General features: G+C 40.9%; 3 protein-coding genes across 3 annotated transcripts; 1 reads left to right on the top strand and 2 right to left on the bottom strand.

Moving 5' to 3' along the window:
• The first annotated feature begins 6153 nt into the window (after nucleotides 1–6153).
• Nucleotides 6154–8340, top strand: LOC131166630 (putative expansin-B2). Its single transcript, XM_058125212.1, has 4 exons — nucleotides 6154–6340; nucleotides 6933–7045; nucleotides 7432–7634; nucleotides 8010–8340. The coding sequence occupies exons 1-4, from the start codon at nucleotides 6154–6156 to the stop codon at nucleotides 8338–8340; spliced, it is 834 nt and encodes a 277-aa protein (XP_057981195.1).
• Nucleotides 8341–14581: 6241 nt separating this feature from the next.
• On the bottom strand, nucleotides 14582–16305 carry LOC131166629 (uncharacterized). The gene is made up of 3 exons (XM_058125211.1): nucleotides 15390–16305; nucleotides 14768–15197; nucleotides 14582–14648 (listed from the first exon to the last, which is right to left on the bottom strand). The coding sequence occupies exons 1-3, from the start codon at nucleotides 16303–16305 to the stop codon at nucleotides 14582–14584; spliced, it is 1413 nt and encodes a 470-aa protein (XP_057981194.1).
• Nucleotides 16306–18559: 2254 nt separating this feature from the next.
• Nucleotides 18560–19198, bottom strand: LOC131166628 (uncharacterized). Its single transcript, XM_058125210.1, has one exon. The coding sequence runs from the start codon at nucleotides 19196–19198 to the stop codon at nucleotides 18560–18562; it is 639 nt and encodes a 212-aa protein (XP_057981193.1).
• Between the last annotated feature and the right edge of the window lie 2290 nt (nucleotides 19199–21488).

Here is a 21488-nt window from a genome sequence, read left to right as displayed (position 1 = left end):
ATGTAGAAAGCGGTTTTCACATCTAGTTTTTCAACTTCTAAATTCAAGTATGCTGCCATGCCAAGAACAACCTGAATAGATGACATCTTTATAACCGGTGAGAATATTTCATCAAAGTCAATTCCCTTTTTCTGACCAAAGCCTTTTACCACAAGCCTAGCCTTGTACCGAAGATTCTTTCCATCATTTTTCAGCCTAAACACCCATTTATTTTTCAAAACTTTCTTTCCAGGTGGAAGTTTAACCAAATCATAAGTGTGATTGTCAACCATGGAATTCATTTCCTCTTGCATAGCCTCCATCCATTTAACTTTATTTTCATGGTTCATGGCTTCTTGATAGCTTTCGGGTTCCCCTTGATCTGTTAGAGTAACATAGTCACTTGATGGATATTTAGATGAAGGTCTTGACTCTCTTAAAGACCTTCTCAATTGAGCTTGCTCTTGAACTTGTTGCTCCCCCTCATTTTCATCTTCAACATCATTAGGAATTTCATCATTTCCAACATCTTCAAGAGGTGGAAGAACATCTTCCATATTTTCATGATGTGCCAAAGGTGAAGAAGGTAAGTCTAAGTCAACAAAATCATTCCCATTAGATTGTGGTTGCTCAACCGTGCCAAAATCTTCAATTGTTTGACCTTCAAAAAATAAAACATCTCAGTTTCTAACAATTTTCTTGTCAACCGGATCCCACAATCTGTATCCAAATTCATCATGCCCATAGCCAAGAAAAATACATTGCATTGTCTTGTCATCAAGTTTGGATCTTTCATCTTTTGGAATGTGAACAAATGCATGACAACCAAACACTTTCAAGTGATCGTAAGTGACATCCTTACCTTTCCAAATTTTTTCAGGAACTTCACCAAGTAAAGGAGTTGAATGGGACAAATTAATCAAGTCCACAGCCGTCCTCATTACTTCACCCCAAAATGATTTTGGCAACTTCGCATGAGAGAGCATACATCTCATTCTCTCCAGTATAGTGCGGTTCATCCTTTCAGCAATACCATTTTGTTGAAGGGTTTTCTTGACAGTCTTTTGATGTCTAATTCCTTGGCTGTAACAATATGCATCAAATGGGCCAATGTACTCTCCACCATTATCCAAGCGCACACATTTCATCTTCTTTTCAGTCTCCCTTTCAACTTTAACCTGAAAATGCTTAAACATATCTAAGACTTAATCTTTAGTCTTCAAAGTGTAAGCCCAAACTTTTCTTGAACAATATTCAATAAAGGTAACAAAATAAAGTGCACCACCATGAGATTTAACTTTTAAAGGACCATATACATCTGAATGTATCAAATCTAAAACATTAGATTTTTTAGTAACAAACTTTGTACGAAAAGGAGCTCTATGTTGCTTACCGGCCAAACAATGAATACAAGCTTTAAGAGAGGTATCTTTCATCTCGAGTAGGAGCGTCTTTTTGAACAAAAACTGCATTCCTTTTTCACTCATGTGCCCAAGCCGCTTATGCTACAAATCAATGGAAGAGTGACTTTCAATTGCATTCACAACACCATTACCAATTTTACCTTGCATCATATAAAGTGTACCGGTTTTCTTGCCTTTAGCCACCACCAAATTACCCTTTGTGAGCTTCCATTTTCCATCACCAAAATAGTTGTCAAACCTTTTATCATCAAGCTTTCCGATAGATATCAAATTTAGTCGAATATCAGGTACATGTCTCACATCTTTGAGTACCAACTTGCATCCCAAATTTGTTTCCAAACAAATATTTCCCATGCCAACAATTTTTGACAAACCTTCATTTCCCATCTGAACAACTCCATAATTTCCTTTGAAATAAGAAGTGAAGAAATCTCCCCGAGAAGTGACATGGAATGATGCACCAGAATCAATAACACAATCAGTCTCTTGACTTGTCAAATTAATGCAACTTTCATAACAAACAACCATGAGATCACCATCATATGCAACTGAAGTTGTGTCTTCATGCTTTTTCTCAAAATTTTTCTCTTTGTTTTGCTCCTTAAATTTCAATTTTCTACACTCCCTGTAGTGACCCGAAGAATAATAGCATTTTAAATATTAGAGGGAGAGAAAATAAAAACAAAAACAGAAGGAGGCTGTAGACTTCGTCGACAAACGCGGAGTGTTCGTCGACGACATTACATTTTGGAGATAATATTAAATAATAATAATTTCAAGGAAATTGCTCGGCTTCGTCTATGAACACAGGGGCTCGTCGACGAAGGTCTTCAGAATTTCGTCAACGAACACAGGGCTTCGTCGACGAGAAAATACCGAGAGGCAATTCAGGCTGCTCTGAATTTCATCAACGAACACAGGGCCTCGTCGATGAATTTTGTGAAGGGCTTGTCGACGAACCTGGCCCTATAAATAGTGGAAACCCGAGATTTTATCACATTTCTCTCGCCGCTCTCTCTCTCCTCTATCTCTTCTACGACTCTCTCTCCCTTCTCTCTTCATTTTCGGCCCTACCAGTTGCCAGATCGACAATCCGAAGCTACCACGATGCTCCTGGTAGAGTTCTCTAAGCATCTACCAGAGCGGATCGTCGGGAAATTGGAGTTGGAAATCATTCTAAATTCAGGGTAAGGCCTTTTAGTCTCCTTTTGGCCTTGTGGTAGTTATAGGAAATGATATAGACAGAAAAATTCTGATGTTTAGTTCTGAAAAATATTGGTTTCAGGGTGTTTTGTAGGAGGCCTTGCGGGTGTTAGGCTTGTATTCCCTAGGGGCTTTCCACTAGTCAGGTAAGGGAAATATGCTATGTTAGGATATTTCTAAATATTATACAGTTTATTTATTTACAAAAATTTTGTATTAAAGTATGGTGTGGCTTGTGAATATGTATGTAGTACGAGATATGTTTTACGAATGCTAGCTTCATGATTTTTATGAATTTCAGTACCATGATTTTACGGATTTACGTATTATGATTATGTGAACTTCAGTACCATGATTTTACGGATTTTAGTACCATGATTATACAGATTTCAGTATTACGAATATGCAGTTTCATGTTATAATTATTCTGACCTCAGTACATTATGCAGCATCATGGTTATTTCAGTACTTCAGAATTATGGTAAATCAGATAAACATGTGTATAGAAATATATTATACGATATTAGACCCTGTTGGACTTGCAGCTACAGAGCACGGTACCGTTGCTACAGATACTATGTTACTTTATGAGTGCAACCACCTATTCAGATAATACGTGGTACGGTCGACCACCTAGGCCCTTGAACAGGTTAGGCTTCCCATCCAGATATGGGTTGAGGTGGGCAAATCGACTGACGAAGTTCAGTGATTTATTCCTGATTGGCCAGTCAGGGTAAATCCATCCTACGGGCCGCACAACCTTGTCATGAGGGGCATGTCATGACACAGATAGCCACAGGGAATAGTTTCAGTTATTATTACATATGTACGGGTTTACAGAAACAGGGATCCTACTATATACACTAGAAGTATTTTGAAGTATAACCATAATACTGATATGTTAAGTAATAGGGAAAAGGGGTGGTGTGCTTTATTATTTGTACTGTACTTTTGTACTCAGTTATTCATGTTTATATGAAACAGATTTCATGATATATAGTAGCTCATTTGCCACACACTAGTAATAGCATATTTTTTCTTACTGAACCTTGGCTCATCCCAGTGTTGAAATATTTTTCAGGTGATCTAGGTAAGCGAGTAGATCAGGCTCGCAAATAGAGGGCGTCTGTAGTGCCCCATCAGAGAGTGAGTATCTTTTTTGGGAATGATTTTGTGTAGCCCTAGCTAGTTGAGGCCATTTTTGGGGATACAATTATCTTTGTATATTTTGGAAACATTTCAGCACTCTGGTATTGTATATAGTGGTTTATGGTTATGTTTGTATGATTTTTGCTTCCTGCTGTTTAGGTTAATACTATGGTATCAGAGTAAATTTAAAAAAAAAAAAATCAGATAATTAGGCAGGTCGTTACACTCCCGCTTCATATGTCCCTTTTTATGACAATATTCGCATTCAATATCTTTTTTCGAAACTGAGCTGGACCGACCTCTTAATTTATCATTACAGTGTGAATATCTACTTTTACTTCTGCCTCTCCCCTGGTTTTCTGTCACAAGTGCCTCTGAATGAGAAGAGCCAACTGATTTTCTTCTAATTTCTTCATTCAACAAGCTGCTAGTTACTTGGTTCATAGTAACAATTCCATCGAGAGCTGAATTACTGACAGTCACAAACAAAGTCTCCCAACTTTTCGGAAAAGAGTTAGGAAGCATTAAGGCCTGCAATTCATCATCAAAAACTATTTTCATAGTAGCAAGCTGATTGATAATATTTTTCATCTGATTCAAATGCTCAGTAATAAGACCACCATCTTTATATTTCAAATTCACCAATTTTCGAAAAAGAAAAGCCTTATTTGTAGCCAACTTTCTATCATAAAGACCCTCTAATTTTTTCCACAATTCATGTGTCGAAGTTTCAGTAGAAACATGATGAAAAACACTATCATCAATCCATTGCCGGATAACACCAACGGTTTTCCTATTAAACATATTCCACTCATCATCACTCATGTCTTTAAGCTTTCGACTATCACCCTTAATAGGCCCATCCAAATCTTTGCAAAATAAAAGATCTTACATTTTTGTTTTTCAAGTTACCCAATTGCTTCCATTGAAGCTAATCATACGGTCAACATTAGCATCCATGATTTACACAAGTTTAATGCGTACAAATAACACGGCTCTGATACCACTTGTTGGGAAAAAATATAATATATACGAACAAATTCCCACAAGTAAATCAATGGAGTAATGCAAACAATAAAAAAATTGAGACACAAGAAATTTAACGTGGTTCCCTCAAATGTTGAGGTACGTCTATGGGGCACAGCGATCCAAATCCACTATCACCAAATAAGTTGTACAAAGTGGATACAAAAGACATAAGCCTTACAAATACACAAGAGTGTATAAATAAATATAGTAAGATGGAAAGCTCTCACCAAATATTTTGAACAAAACTTCCAAAGAAAGAACCAACCAAAATAGCACAATCAGAAGCTCCCAAAAATACTGATAATAAAACGCAGCCAGAGTCGCAAGAAGAAGAAAGCAGCAGCAGGTAGCTGCACTGGAGAAGACAATCAGCACAGGCCTGAGGAGCTGGGTGTGGCTCTATGTATGAAATCAGAATGGAGATGGAAGCACTGAGTTGAGCAGCTTGCTCTGCTATTATTGTACCGACTATTTACTGAGCTGTGCGCATGCAGCGCTACTTGGGAGAAGCCCAGCAACAGCTAGACATGGCAGATAGGCTTCTTGAGAAGCCAAACAACATTAAAGAAAAAACTTTCCAATCTCTTGGGCCCCACAAGGAGGGACATCCAACACTTTTGAAAAGTCAGTTGGCTACATTTGTGTAAATTTTTTTCATTTTCTTCATATTTATGTTTTTTAATTTTTTTTTCTTAATATTTCTGTAAAAAACTCTAATTATATGCATGTGAATGTTAATTTTTTTTCCTAGGAGACTAAAAAGTGCTGATTAATTAAAAATTCTCTAACGTTTGTTAATTAATATATATATATATTTTATTTATTTACAAACAAAAAACACGATGTTCTGACAAATTGACGCTAGTTTATTTTATTTTTTCAAACATTAATAATTACCTCGATTTATCAATCTTCGTCCTAAATTAATTGAGACTTTGTTGAAATTCAAACACGAACAGCATCGTCATGAAAATTAACTCCTGTGTTGGATCGAAATATTTACAGAAAATAAGCTCCGTGGTCTGCTGGTAATGCCATGACTATTTTCAGAACGAGACCATCCCCTAATTTTTGCAGAACGTTGTTCATTTCTCCCACGTCAAGACCACATGCATTTTCCTCATTCCCCGCTAAAATTGAAACTGAAATTCTCGTGGGGTGACGGGTACACGTAGTACGTATGTACCTTACAATATTGAATTGAATTGGGCTGCTTGCATGCATGGCAACCATGCAGCCTTATCTCTCCCTATAAATAGAAACTAGGTGGGTTTCCATCAAACCCATCACCCCCAAGCCTTTGGTTCATCGCAGCAGATCCAGTACTGCACATATATAGCACAATTTATCTGCTAGCTCACTGATATTAATGGCTTCCCTGCTGGTTCTTCGTTCCCACATGATCGCTATTGCAGCCCTGATTTCTCTTTTGCTCACCACTTGCCACTGCTTCAATCCCAAGCTCTTCAATGTCTCGACGGCCGACTCTGATTCGGGTGCTTGGCTAGCTGGCGGGGCTACCTGGTATGGGGCAGCCAATGGCGATGGAAGCGAGGGTATTCGATCTTTTCTTTTATCTTTTATCCCTTATAATATTCACCGCAGAGGAAAACTTTTTTCTCAAGAAATCAGATATTTTTATTACCTCAAAAAAATTTAATATTTAATACTTCTGTTAAATTCTCTTTGGCTCATGAGTTGGGAATTTTGGTTTATTTTTATGTATTTTCTTTTCTGATATTACCACTTTTCTTGCTTAATTTTTTGATTCCCTTTTGTATGCTTGAATATACAAATTTTATTGCCATTTAATTAGTGTTGAATTATTTTTGACTGAACTAGAAATATTGCTATTGTTGATTCAATAAAAGGAGAATTTAGAGGCTCTTTTGGGCATGTCTTGCCCTTAAAAAAAATATGGAAATTTCACATTTCTCCGTAATATACTCCCATTTTATGTCTCCCAAATTATCAAACAATAAAAAAATAATTCAACATTCAATTCAAAGACAATTCTAATTATATTTTAAAAGAAAAACTATTTTCAAAATAAAGTTCACAAATTTAGAATTCTATTTAGCTTTAGCATTTAATATTTAACTTCATTAAGTGCCATATATATATAAATTTTTGGTGTGGTGTATGTAGGAGGGGCTTGTGGATTTAAGGATATCGTGGGCAAAGCTCCGATAAATTCCCTGATAGCTGCTGGCGGCCCATCTCTATACAATTCAGGCAAAAGCTGTGGAGCTTGTTATGAGGTGCGTACGTACGTGGATGCATGGGGTACGATTAATTAGTAGTTATGTATTGCATGCATTCATGCATGCCTCTGTCGTATTTCCTTTTTCTTTTTGGAAACTGCATGTAAACCTTCAACTGGCTGTTCAATTAAATCAAAACTTATTAGATTTGACGTAACTTCTTAAAAAAAAAAAAAAAAAAACTTATTAGATTGACATCTGAAATTCGGAATGACGGCTTGCACTAAAACTTGCTTTGGTTAATTAAGGCTCCTATTATTACTTTCGCTCATTATAATTGCGTATCAATACTAATTAATAATTTTTGTAACTTAAGTTATTATGGGCACTAAATGTTTTGATGAAGTAACTAAATATACGAGGGGTGAGGGACGTGGTTGTAGGTAAAATGCGAAAGCACTGCTAATGCAGCATGCTCGGGGAATTCGGTAACAGTAGTAATCACCGACGAGTGTCCGGCGGGGGGCGCATGCAGTGCCGAGGCAGCTCATTTTGATTTAAGTGGTACTGCTTTTGGAGACCTCGCCGTTTCCGGCCAGTCTGAAACATTGCGTAATGCCGGTGTCCTCAAAATACAATATAGAAGGTGGGTCAGAGCTCTTATCTATCTATCTATATATGGAAGCTCTTATCTATATATCTTAGTGGAACTGATCCATCATTTCTCTTTTCTTAATTAATTAACAGTATAATAGTAATCATATAATACGTGACCATCTATTATAAATCCACGGTCACTACGTTGTCAATTTTATATGCATGCATATTGCGATTCCTATATTCTTCCAAATTAATTTTCATTAATTAGTTTTTCTTTATATTCCATTTCCAAATTATATTGTTTAGTAGTATGAACATATTAATTAATTAGCAGCCGGTAGGTATGTGTATATCTGATCAGTAAATTAATTAATATATATGGATGGGTAATTTTCTTTAATGGAATATATATATATTTCAGGGTACAGTGCAAGTATCCAGGTCAGAACCTGAATTTCCAGGTGGACGCCGGCTCCAACAAAAACTATCTGGCGGTGCTGGCGACTTATGTGGACGGCGCCGGAGATGTAGCAAAGCTGGAGCTGCAGGAGGCGGGGTCCACAACATGGGAATCCATGGATCAGTCTTGGGGTGACGTCTATAAAGCTAACGCCGCCTCCAGCAGCGGTTTCACCTTTCCCGTCTCTCTCCGCTTGACCACTGACAGCGGCCAGAGCGTCGTCGCAAAAAATATCATTCCCGCCGACTGGACGGCCGGTCAAACTTACACAGCCACTGTCAACGTGGTCTAACACGTATACATACATTCATATATATATATATATATATATATATATATATATATATATAAAGTTGTACCTGAGTACGTACAACCGTTGTACTAGATCTTAATTGCCTTTTCGTGGGCAAGAGACCATAGGCCATCTGCTATGTTAAGTCATTATGGGCCAGCTTTATTATTACAAATGGTCCAAACCAATTTATTGTAATAATTATATAAATAAAATAAAGTTGGCTACCCTCCCAATTTGCTGATATGCACTTGGGCTTAAAAAAATAATTTTGCTATCTAGGAAGAATTTAAATTTTTAAGAGACAATTTCTTTATTTATGATTTTCAATTTATAACTTAAAATATGTTATATTAATGTTTGTACTTATTAAAATATTGGCCAGAGACTCACATTATTGAGACGTACATCAAATATACCTCTTGCATGTTATCCACATCTTGTAATTGGGAGATTCGAAATCTTATATAGACAATCATTCATTGAAAAATAATTTGAATCAAAGATTTTATTTGGGAAAAAGAAATGAAGGAAAAATAAGGAGAAAACTCATTTTCTTTCGTATTTTCTTCTCTGTTAAATATTATCAAAAATAAAATTTTATATTAATATGATTAAAAGTTAAGAAAAAATTAACATTAATGATGTGCAAATTCGAAATTTTGTTTATGAATTTGGTATTTTTTTTATTTTATTTTTTCTCATTCTCCTCGACAACTAAGTATGAAAATGTGGATTCCTTGATACATTTTTTTCCATTCCTCAATGTTTTTTGAGTTTCAAATGGAGCCTAAAGAAAATATTATGTGCCAACTTTACGTACCGCAACGTCATCCCTATTGGTATCTTCTAATTAATCAACAATAACAAAGTGATTATTGGACCTATAGTATTTCTTAACTTGAATAGAACAGTTATGCACAATTATCATTGGATGGACGCATGAACAGTACCAATATATTTATAATCATATGGCAATGATTTATTAGTTACACGACAATGTTCTCAAAATACGTAAGCAGCCAACCAAAAATTATGATTTTTTTTTTCCAAAAATAGTAATGAGTAAAAAATGGTAACATAAAATATTTTTCAATCATATATAGTCCATTCTCATTTTATTGGTTTTAGAATCTCTTCCTATTCCACCTCTAAATGTTGGTGGATGGCAACAAACATATTTTGTTTTAAATATATTTCTCTTATAAATTGAACAAAAACTCTCTTGACAATTTAAAATCATCATTCATAATTCTAAAAAAAAAAACTTTTAATATTTACAAATTAAATTGATATTTAATAACACCATTTCCAATATCTATATATATGCAACTTAACAAATTAATTTTAAGAATTTCATTGTAGGCACATATGCTTATATCATACATACAATTTACGCCTATTAATCGAAAATAATTTTTAAAATTTTTATTTTATATTTGAGAGCTTGAAATTGGAATTATATTAATAAAATTATATTAAATATGATCTAAATCAATGCAATTTAATTTTTTTTTTTTTTCTAGAAAAAAAGACAGAAAGTTGGGGACTATAGTAATAAACCTTATTACTTCCAAAAGGCTTTGATGGGCTAAGGAATTATGGTCCATCCCAACGCTTGATGTAGGGCTTGTTTGGGGTTACGGTAGGCCTTATAAGTATCAATGGGCCCGACGGCTCACAAATGGGTGTTTCATTTTGGGCCCAAAGCACATTTTAAATGAGCATGCAAAATTTGACACCAACTGGGCTTAACAGGCCGGAGAAAACGTCCAAGCCCACACCTAGGGTCTTGGTTAAAGAACCCACGGTATAATTTCTCATCCAATTTCAAATTTGGACGTAAATATTCATTAATATAATAAAAATAGAAAAATATATGAAAAATTAAAAATTAAATACATGAAAAATAGAGGAAAAAAAATAAAATTAAAAACAAATCCGATTGCCCTCCATCTTTACACCTGCATACACATCACAAGAGAAATTTTAGTGATTGCAAATCAAAATAAATCACAAAAAAAAAAGTCAATCAGTTGAGCTGATTAATAAAAAAAATTAACTTTAAATTTTGTTGCGGGGTAAAAAGTAGTTGTGATGCTTCTTCGACTCTCGTTGACCTGAAAGAAGAAGAGAAAAAAGGCTTGGAGGACCCGGGGTGTACTCCGGGGGATCTCTCCGATGCCTAAGTAAGAGGAAGGCTTTTAGGGAGGCTAAATGCAACAGTAGAGTAGTGTTGTGTAACTTACCTTTGCCTGTACTTCAAATCCCTTCTTATAGGGGCTTGAGTTGACCTCCGGTTGGATCGGATTTATTGCACGGGGCGTGAATCGCTCTCCTACCATAAGTATGTGCACCTATTACTGGTTATTATGGGTGTTGGCGTGGATCTCTCCTCCGCTTCATTAGATCGGAGCTAATCACTCGTCCGAGAGTCAGACCTAGAGAAAATGGGAGACAGGCGTTGACCAACCCTTATTAGTGTGATTTATTATGGGCATATCAGTTGTCCCTCCCTTAGTTTCAAATTTCTGGATAGAATTTTGAATTGTTTGTGTTTGCATCCCTCTCTTTAAAGGTTTCAACACTTAATCGTGTTCCCGCTTTTTTTTTTTTTTTTTTGGGAGAATAGTTGAGCAGCTCGTGCCGAACCGTTTGTGCCGAGCTGTTTGTTCCAAGCTGTTTTTGTCCGAGCTCTTTGAAGAAAGACTCATGCCGAGCTGTTTGTGCCGAGCTCTTAGTGCCGAGCTATTTTGTCCGAGCTCTTCGAAGAAAGACTCGTGCCGAGCTATTTGTGTCGAGCTCTTTGTGCCGAGCTCTTCGACGAAAGAATCGTGCCGAGCTGTTCGTACCGAGCTGTTCGTGCAGAGCTCTTCGAAGAAAGACTCGTGCCGAGCTGTTTTGTCCGAGCTCTTCGAAGAAAGAATCGTGTCGAGCTGTTCGTGCCAAGCTCTTTGTGCCGAGCTCTTCAAAGAAAGACTCGTGCCGAGCTCTTCGAAGAGAGACTCATGCCTAGCTGTTCATGCCAAGCTGTTTGTGCCGAGCTCTTCGAAGAGAGACTCGTGTCGAGCTCTTCAAAGAAAGAATCGTGCCAAGCTGTTTTGTTCGAGTTCTTCGAAGAAAGACTCGTGCCGAGCTGTTTGTGCCGAGCTCTTCGAGGAGAGACTCGTGCCGAGCTCTTTGAAGAGAGACTCGTGCCGAGCTCTTCGACGAAAGAACCGTGCCGAACTGTTTGCGCCAAGCTGTTTCTTCCGAGTTTTTTGAAGACTTAGGCCGAACTGTTCGATTGGAATTAGTCCGACCTGTCCCATGGAGGGAAATTGGTTGAGCTATCCGACTTACTAGGTTGTGTGGCCCTACAAGTGATGCTCGTTATCTGGGCCTTCCGTCTGATGAGTCGTGCTCATCTATTGGGTTGTTCTGGCCTTACGAGTCGTGCTCGTCAGTTTGGGCCATCCTCCTGATGAGTCGTGCTCATCTGTTGGGTTGTTTTAGCCTCACGAGTCGTGCTCGTCAGTTTGGGCCATCCTCCTGATGAGTCGTGCTCATCTGTTGGGTTGTTTTGGCCTCACGAGTCGTGCTCGTCATTTTGGGCCATCCTCCTAATGAGTCGTGCTCATCTGTTGGGTTCTTCTGGCCTCATGAGTCATGCTCGTCAGTTTGGCCTTCGCGTTTATTACACCTTCCCGAGGCGTCGTAGCACGCTTCTTTCCTGCGAGAGAGACATAAAAGCAGGTTTTAAATGCGTTATACCTTGGAAAGTGGGTCGGATGAAAGCATCCGTCTAACGTTGTGTCCGAGGTGACTTGGTGTTTCCGAGGTGACGTTTGTCCTTGGGAAGCCGCGTCTGTGCATTTGTCAGAGACTGTCTGCGTACTTTTCCTCCCTCGAGATGCAATCCTTTTCGTAAATGAAAATTCTTAAGATTCCCGCCACAGGGATTCGTGCCCTCTTCTCTTTATAAAGGCCAAGGGGCTCTTTCATTCCACACTCGTCTTCATTCCAAGAGAACTGCTTGCTTCTCTACTCTTCTTCATTCCACCAGTCCCCCATTTGGTGCTAGGTATGCTTTCCCTCTCTATAGCATTTTTGTTTTGTTGTTCTTCATGTTCTTCATTGTTCTTGCGTTAGTTTTGTATGTTTGATCTTTTCTTCTAAGATTGCCTAGCTGTTTGTGTGTGAAATTTTACTGTCTTGATCTGTCTTGGCATCTTTTCTTCTTTGTCTTTGCTGTTGCTTGCTCGTTTGATCCTTAGGTGTAGGTACTGCTTCCTTCAGGTTTATGTATATATATATATGGAGAGCTCCTCACAGCCTTTAAGGGTTCCTATTACAGTTCGGAGCGCTCATTGTGAGCTCTCCTCCTTCGACCTACAGAATGCTTATTATTTTTTTGCCATACCATCAAATATCACTGTTAGGTTACCCTCTGCTACCAAGTCAGCTCTTGACCAAAAATCCGAGGAGCTCTGCCTCTATACCGATTATCTAGATTTGGGTCTTAGGCTCCCTTTTCCCCCTTTTGTTTCTAACGTACTACGTTTTTACCGCATAGCATCATCTCAACTTGTTCCGAACTCTTATCTTTCGCTTACCTGTTTTGCCGTGCTTCTGCTCCGCTTGGGCCATCAGCCTACCGTCCCACTTTTAAGAAGTTGCTTCCAAATGCGATCTCATTCTGCAGAGAATGAGCTATATTATTTCAACTCTCTACCAGGTTATAAACTTTTCTCACCAGGCAGTTCTTCCATCCATAACTGGAAGACCCGTTACTTCTTTGCCTTGGGAGAGTTGAATTACACGGGCTCCTTTGTCTGGTCTTCTCCTCTTGATGGTAATGTTGTTATCTTTCTCCACCCTCTTTTTCAAGCTTACAAGTAGGTTATCCATCTAACCCATCTTTTCTCCTTTCACCCCTTTTTCCCTTGTAGTTCAGGTGCGCCATCTCCTCCCCAGACTTTCCCCCGAAGAGCAGGCCATCCTGAAAGAACTTCGTGCCCTCGGTGAACAGGGTATTATCCCTCATGAGGAGCTGCTTCAGGAGCATGTCCTTGTGCAATGGGGAATTAGCCCCGTTTCCTCAAGTCATTCTCTCCCCTGATTATGTGTATGTGTATGTTCGGGTGTTATCTTTACTGTGGGTGTTCTCACTCCCTTTCTCTTTTATCCTTGCAGATATGGACTTCACCAGGTATGAATCCCTCATGGGAGAAGCTAGAAAGCAAAGGGTGAGTAGGAGTAGGAAGAAGAGAAGAGAGGTCGAAGGAGAATCCTCTCAAAGGGATGCCCCTACAGTAGGTGATTCCGGCGCCCTCACTGACGAGGTCCATGCTGCTCCTCCTACGCACTCGTAGGCTCAAGTTGAAGCCATCTTTCACGAGCCCACCCATTCTGCCTCTGCTCTCCGTCGGGCTGTGCACGCCGAGGATTTTGTGCAGGCCCAATGTACCCTTCCTGACGCTCTCTCGGTGAAAATCCGCCATACTTCGTACCAGGTGTCTACTTTACTTGCTTTACATTTTTTTTTTTTTTTGACTTATGCATAGTCTTGCTAACTGTTCCATACTTTGTATTCTTCTACAGCTGGCGACGATGGCTCTAGCCCAGGAGGAGAAAGTTGCGGAGAGGTATCGCCAGACACTCGATGCCTGGGAAAAATATGTTCTCGCTCAGAACGAACTGCACGAGGCCGAGGTCCGCGAGTGGGCTCTGCAGGCAAAGGTCGATCGCCTTCGTAGGGAGGAACTTCCTGCCCGAGAAGCTGCTGCTTCTGCTTCCCGAACTGCAGTAAAGAAGTACAAAGACTCCAACCAATTTGTTATCGACACCTCTAAAGCTTATCGAGTTGGATTCAGGAGGTGCCGTGATCAAGTAAGGACTAAACATCCTGAGATTCCTCTTGATGGTGTAAGCTCTCAAGGTTATGGCGACGAGAGCCCCGAGTCTGCGGAGGATCTGGAAGAGGATAAAGAAGGGGAGGAGGAGGAAGTTGGAGAGGGGAGCAAAGCAAACTAGTTTGTAGGAACCGAACATGTATTTTGAATTTTTCATCCTTTATTGATGTAGTGCAACTTTTTGTAAGAGACACTTTTATTACAGCGCTGCAAGAAGCGGTTCTTAAGAATAATATTTCTTTAACATTTCAGAGTTCCATGTGTTCTTGACTTCTTTCCCCCCTACATCTTCCAACTTGTATGTTCCGGGTTTTATCTCTGTTGTGACCTTGTATGGGCCCTCCCAGTTAGGCTTTAACTTGTGCGACCCTTGCTCGGACGGGTTGTTTCACCTCTTCCTCAGGACTAAGTCTCCTAGATGGAAATTCCGTACTTTGACGCGGTTGTTGTAGTACTTTGCTACCCTCTGCTGGTACGCTGCAACTTTTAAACTCGCTTGATCCTGTCTCTCTTCCAGTAGGTCTATTTCTGACCTGAGCTCCTCACTGTTGGTCTGCTCATTAAAGTACTTCCTTCGCCAAGAAGGTATGCCCACCTCTGCTGGGATGACTGCTTCTGCGCCGAAGACAAGCATGAACAGGGTTTCCCCTGTTGCTGCTCTCTTGGTGGTGTGGTATGCCCATATAAGGGAAGGGAGTTCCTCTGTCCATCTACCTTGCATGGATTCGAGTCGCGTCCTTAGTCCGTGCAGAATCGTCCAATTCATGTTCTCTACTTGTCCATTGCTCTGGGGGTGCACCACTGACGCGAAGAGAAGCTTAATAGATAGGTCCGAACAGAACTTTTTGAAGCGGTCGTTGTCAAACTGCTTCCCATGGTCTGTAACTATCGCCGAGGGAATGCCATAGCGACAAACCAATGAGGTCCACACGAAGCGTGTAATATTACGCTCTGTTATGGTGGCTAGAGGTTTGGCCTCTACCCACTTAGTGAAATAATCTATTGCTACCAACAAGAATTTTTTCTGGCCAGTCGTCTGTGGAAGAGGTCAGAGGATATCTATCCCCCACTGAGCAAAAGGGCAGGGACTGGTTAGAGGGGAGAGTAGACTAGAGTGTGCGTGTGGTACCACTGCGCACCTTTGACATCTGTCACATTTTTTGACGAGCTTGACCGTGTCCTTCTTCATTGTGAGCCAGTAAAATCCCTGTCGCATAACTTTGTGAGCTAAAGCCCTACTAGCAAGGTGGTTTCTGCATACTCCTTCGTGGATTTCCCGTAGTATGTATTCCCCTTCGTCTTTGCTTAAACATCGAAGGTAGGGCAATGTCAGGGATCGCCTGTAGAGCTCCTGGCCCATCAACATATATCTTGCAGCTTTCCTCCTCACCTTTTGAGCCTCCTTATTATCTTCTGGTAAGGATCCGTCCTGGAGGTATAGGAATAAGGACGCTCTCCAATCGTCCTTGCTGAATTCGGACACCACTGAGTTAATTCTGTCCTCCTCGTATGAGGGTTTCCCTATGCGTTCAAGATAGATAGTGTCTTTCCATTTCGAACCGGTTGTCGAGGCTAACTTCGCGAGTGCGTCCGCATTTTTATTCTCTGCTCTCGGTACGAGATCTATGTCGAACTGGATGAATGCCTCTATGTACTCTCTTGCCTTGGAGAGATATTTCTTCATTCTTTGATCCCTAGCCTCGAATTCTCCTTTAAGTTGCTCTACCACCAGCTGGGAATCACTCAGTACTTTGATCTGTGCCACCTCTAATGCTTCCGCCAAGCGCAGGTCGGCTAACAGGGCTTCGTACTCCGCCTCGTTGTTGGTTGCTATGAACTCCAGTTTTAGGGCGAAGAGAGTTTCATTGCCCTCTAGGTCAGAAAGGATGAATCCGGCTCCCCCTCCAGCAGCATTAGAGGACCCATCAACGTGCAATGTCCACTCCTTCGACTTGGTGGATGACTCGGGGAGCCTTTCTGCTGTAAAATCCGTGAGTACCTGAGCCTTGACTGCGGGCCTCGGTTGATACTGTATGTCGAATTCACTTAATTCTATCGACCACCTCGTCATCCTTCCCGAACTCTCCGGTCGCTATAGAATTTGTCTCATGGGCCGGTTTGTTAACACGACAACCCTATGGGCTTGAAAATAGGGTCTTAATTTCCGCACTACACAAATGATGGAGAAGGCGGCTTTTTCCACCATACAATAGTTCTTCTCGGCGCCACTTAACACCTTACTTGTGTAATATATAGGCTGATGCTTCCTACCCTCTTCCCGGACCAAAACCGAGCTAACGGCATTCTCCGTGGAAGCTATATATAGATAGAGGTCTTCCCCATTCTTTGCTTTTGTCAAGAGAGGAGGGGATCCGAGGTATTGCTTAAGCTGCTCGAAGGCTTCATCCTGCTCTTCCCCCCATTCGAATCCTCCCTTCTTCCGTAGTGCACTAAAGAAAGGTAAGCCTTTGTCCCCTGAGCAGGAGATAAACCTGCTGAGGGAGGCTATCCTCCCGGTCAGAACTTGTATCTCCTTTTTAGTCCTTGGAGCTTCCATCTCCAGCAGCGCTCTTATTTTATCCAGATTTGCTTCTATACCTCTATGAGTCACCATAAAGCCCAGGAATTTACCTGCAGAAACGCCGAACACGCACTTCGAGGGATTCAACCTCATGTGGTACCGGCGGAGGAGCTCAAACGTTTCCCTCAGATCTTTACAATGTTGCCCTGCTTCCATGCTCTTCACCAACATATCGTCCACGTATGCTTCCATTTTTTTTTCGAGCTATTCTTTAAAAATCTTGTTCACTAACCTCTGATATATGGCCCCCGCATTTTTTAAGCCGAAGGGCATCACCCGGTAACAATATAGACCCCTTTCGGTGACAAAAGAAGTTTTTTCTTCATCCGCTGGACTCATAGGGATTTGGTTGTACCCTGAGTAAGCATCCATGAAGCTGAGGAGCTCGTGCCCTGAGGTCGAATCCACTAGCTGATCAATTCGAGGGAGAGGAAAGCTGTCCTTTGGGCACACTTTATTCAAGTCCGTGAAGTCTATGCAGGTGCGCCATTTTCCATTGGGCTTCCTGACCAGGACCACATTGCTCAGCCACTCGGGGTAGTCCACTTCTCGGATGAAGTTGGCCTGCAATAGTTTCGTCACCTCTTCGTCAATTATTTTGATCCGCTCCATCGCGAAGCTCCTTTTTTTCTGTTTCACAGGTCGGTGGTTGGGGTTGACCTGCAACCTGTGCTCTATCACAGCAGGGTCGATGTCGGGCATGTCTGCTGCCGACCATGCGAACAAATCAGAGAATTCGTCCAAGAGTTCAGTCAACTCCGCTTTCAAGGTGTCGGGCAAGTGATTCCCGATCTGTATACTTCTCTCCTGGTGGCCTCGCAGTGGTATGTGGTTGATATCTTCGTGTAATGTACTGAATCCGGGGATACTCTCCTCTGACTTCTAGGTCTTCCACCGTTAGAGCTTCTTTAGCCTCCATCTTCCCTTTTAAGGCCATTACATAGCAACTCCGGGCAGCGGCCTGATCTCTTTTGGCATATCCTATCCCTTGTGGTGTAGGAAATTTAACTTTGAGGTGGTAAGTTGATGTTACCGCCCAAACTGTGTCAAGGAAAGGGCGACCCAAGATGACATTGTACACCAAAGGTCGGTCAACCTCCAGGAACTCTGCCAACGTTGTTACCTGCTGCGGGGTCGTCCCTATTGTCACTGGTAACGTGATTGTTCCCAAGGGGTGAACAGTGTCTCCCCCAAATCCTACCAAGGGGGTCGAGACGGGCTTCAATCGTTCCTTTCCGATCTTCATCCCAACCAAGACCGACCAGAACATGATATTGGCCGAGCTCCCGTTGTCTATCAGTATACGTCTAACCATGTAATTGGCCACGAGTAGGGAGAGCACTAGTGCGTCATCATGCGGTTGCTGCACTCCCTCTTCATCTCCGCTGTCAAAGGTTATGGCGTCACCTTTCTTGTTTCGTTTTCTACTGGTTTCCCCCTTTTCCATCGTCAGCACCTGTTTAGCATATCTTTTGTGTGCACTCCCACTATCTCCTCCACTGGCGGATCCTCCGAAGATCACCGCAATTTCCCCAATAGCTTGCTCTTCCTTCTCTTTTGCGTCATGCCTCCTCTGCTCGAATGGTTCCCTTTGTGGATTTTCTTTCTTGACAAACCTTGACAGATGTCCCCTTCTTATTAGGACTTCGATTTCTTTCTTCAGCTGAATGCATTCTTCTGTGTCGTGGCCGTGATCCCTATGGAATGCGCAGAACTTGGACATGTTCCGCTTATGTAGAGGCGTTCACATAGGTTCAAGCCATGAGACGTAGTCCTTCTTTTTGAACTGCATCAGCAACTCTGAGCGTGGTACATTTAGAGGTGCGTAGGTGGAGAACTTGTTGTGCTGTCCTCTCGTCTTTTGACCTGTTTGTAGCGCACTAGTTTGGTGTCTTTTTATAGATCTATACGTGTCTCCAGATTCTCTGCCATTGTTTCCCCTTTTCCGCTCTAAACGATTTCCTCTCGTATCCATCATCTCCTCCAGGTTTATGTATTTCTCTGCTCGGATCATTAACTCCCCTATATCCACCGGCGGTTTTTTCCCTAGGGAGTATAAGAAACTTCCTGGTTGGAGAGCCGTTGTCAGGGCGGCCAAGGCTACCCCCATATCTAAGTTGCAGATTTCTAGGGTCGTTGTGTTGAACCGGTGCATGAAGTTCTTTAAAGTCTCCCGGTCCCCTTGCACCATACTCATTAGATGGCCTGTTGTTTTAGCAACTCTTCGGCTACTAAGGAAGTGGCCGATGAACATTTGCTCCATCCCTTGGAAGGAACCAACAAATCCTGGTCGAAGAGTTCGATACCAGTCTCTGGCGGTACCCTTAAGGGTGGTAACAAACGCTCGGCACATGATGGCGTCAGGAGCCCCTTGCAATTGCATTAACATTTTGAAATTTTCCAGGTGATCAATGGGGTCAGACAAACCTTCGTATCTCTCAAAGGTGGGCATCTTGAATATACTGGGCAATGGAGCTTCCATGATCTCTTTGCTGAACGGAGACTCTGCGGACTTTAGGGATGTTTCCCCATAATAGGGCCTGGCTCTGCCCTCCTTCATCATCTTCTCTATGTAATCTATCTTCTTTATTCTTTCCTCGAGCTCGGGGGATCTTTGTTGGTTGACATCCACGCTATTTGCATCTTCTACCTTCTTATTGAGGTGAGTTTTCTCTTCTTTCTCCATTATTTCGTTAGCTTGCTTGTCTGCACTGGGTTTCTCTTGCGATTGGGGAAGGACGTGCCCTTCTTGACTCATCTGTTGTAAGAGTTGGTTGAGCATGTCCTTCATTTCCTTCTAGAAGGCAAGGAACTCCTCCCTACTGACACCAGATGAGTCGGAGGAGGTCCATTGGATGGATTGGAATGGTTCTTTGGTATCAGGGAAAGAGGTAGAATTGCGTGAGGTCAGCATTGCTTGAATGTTGAAAGTCGAGAGCAAGATAATATCACCTCCTAAAAGTAATTTCCCACAGACGGCGCTAACTGTTGCGGGGTAAAAAGTAGTTGGGATGCTCCTTCGACTCTCGTTGACCTGAAAGAAGAAGAGAAAAAAGGCTTGGAGGACCCGGGGTGTACTCCGGGGGATCTCTCCGATGCCTAAGTAAGAGGAAGGCTTTTAGGGAGGCTAAATGCAACAGTAGAGTAGTGTTGTGTAACTTACCTTTGCCTGTACTTCAAATCCCTTCTTATAGGGGCTTGAGTTGACCTCCGGTTGGATCGAATTTATTGCACGGGGCGTGAATCGCTCTCCTGCCATAAGTATGTGCACCTATTACTGGTTATTATGGGTGTTGGCGTGGATCTCTCCTCCGCTTCATTAGATCGGAGCTAATCACTCGTCCGAGAGTCAGACCTGGAGAAAATGGGAGACAGGCGTTGACCAGCCCTTATTAGTGTGATTTATTGTGGGCATATCAAATTTAATTGATCAATCAAATTTTTTTTTTCTCCTAGCCTATAAATAGAGATCTACAAAGGGTGATGGAGGGGGAAAAATAGTGGAGAAGAAGAGTGTCGAGGGAGAAAAAAAAAATTGGAGAGAATTGGAGAATAAGAGAGTTGAAGGAGAGAAGAAAAGCAGGGAAGAATTGGTTATTAAAAATGAGGAGAGGTTGAGAGTCTGAGAGCTGGAAGGCTAGTATTTTGGAGTTTACAAAATTCAAATTTTAGAGGTTTGAGAACTAAAGATCACAGGGCAGAGCAAACAAAGTAAAGAGATTTCTAAAGGCTTAAAAGGTAAGGGTACCCTTTGTCTTAAACTTTTTTGTGAGATTTATTTTAAGTTTGTGCTTAAATTATTTATGAATAATTCAAGGGCGAGTTCAAATAGATTCATTAATTTCATAATTTGAAGGAAATAAACTCTAGGATCAAAATCCAAGTTGGAACCATGAAATTTTGAATAAAATATTTCATAAAAGTTAAATTTGGATTTTTAACTAGTAAGCTTGAACTTTGGCCAAAAAACCTGAACACTCCATACCCGAGAACCAGGACTCGAAAATCCGAATCCAATGTGTATTTCCTCCGAATATCACTGTCATGTTAGCGATCTGTGTCAAATATCCTACACTCATCATTTTGTGCCACAAGGTGGGTGGTATCACGCTGACATCACCTTGTCGTGTGTTACCTTTAATTTTTTTTTAAAAAAATAAATAAAACAAAAAAAAAATCCTTTACTGCCACATGACATCATTGATGGCTAACATGTGTTAGCCATCTCTTTGCCCTTTTCCTATAGTGGATAAACCCAATTTGACCAAAGTCAATTCAAGTTGAACCATTAACCCAATTTAGATTAGTTTATTTTTTAAATTTTAAATTCTTAAAAATTAAGATAGTAGAAAAATCAAGAAAAAAAAATGACTCAAATAATGTCGCGATGTCCCAAACCCAACCATGTTGTGGGTTCGGCTAGTGAATAGGGGGAAAATGGAATGGTGGAATGTGTAATTTTGAAAATGTGATTTTTCATGGAAAAACATGTGTGATGAGTCACCACTAATATTTTGAAGTGTGATTAGAACACTTGATTGCTACCCCGTTAGGGGTAGAATCGGCATGTAACACCCCGACCCCGAGGGGCCTGGGATATTAACTTTTTACTACTAATTTACAGCGGAAGCAAATAAACTCAATTTTTATTACACCAGAGCACTAATCATCCA

The sequence above is a fragment of the Malania oleifera genome, chromosome 10, assembly GCF_029873635.1.
Source record: "Malania oleifera isolate guangnan ecotype guangnan chromosome 10, ASM2987363v1, whole genome shotgun sequence".
NCBI lineage: Eukaryota > Viridiplantae > Streptophyta > Magnoliopsida > Santalales > Ximeniaceae > Malania > Malania oleifera.
The sequence above is the reverse complement of the archived record's forward strand: the minus strand, read 5'-3'. Positions and strand labels throughout refer to the sequence as shown.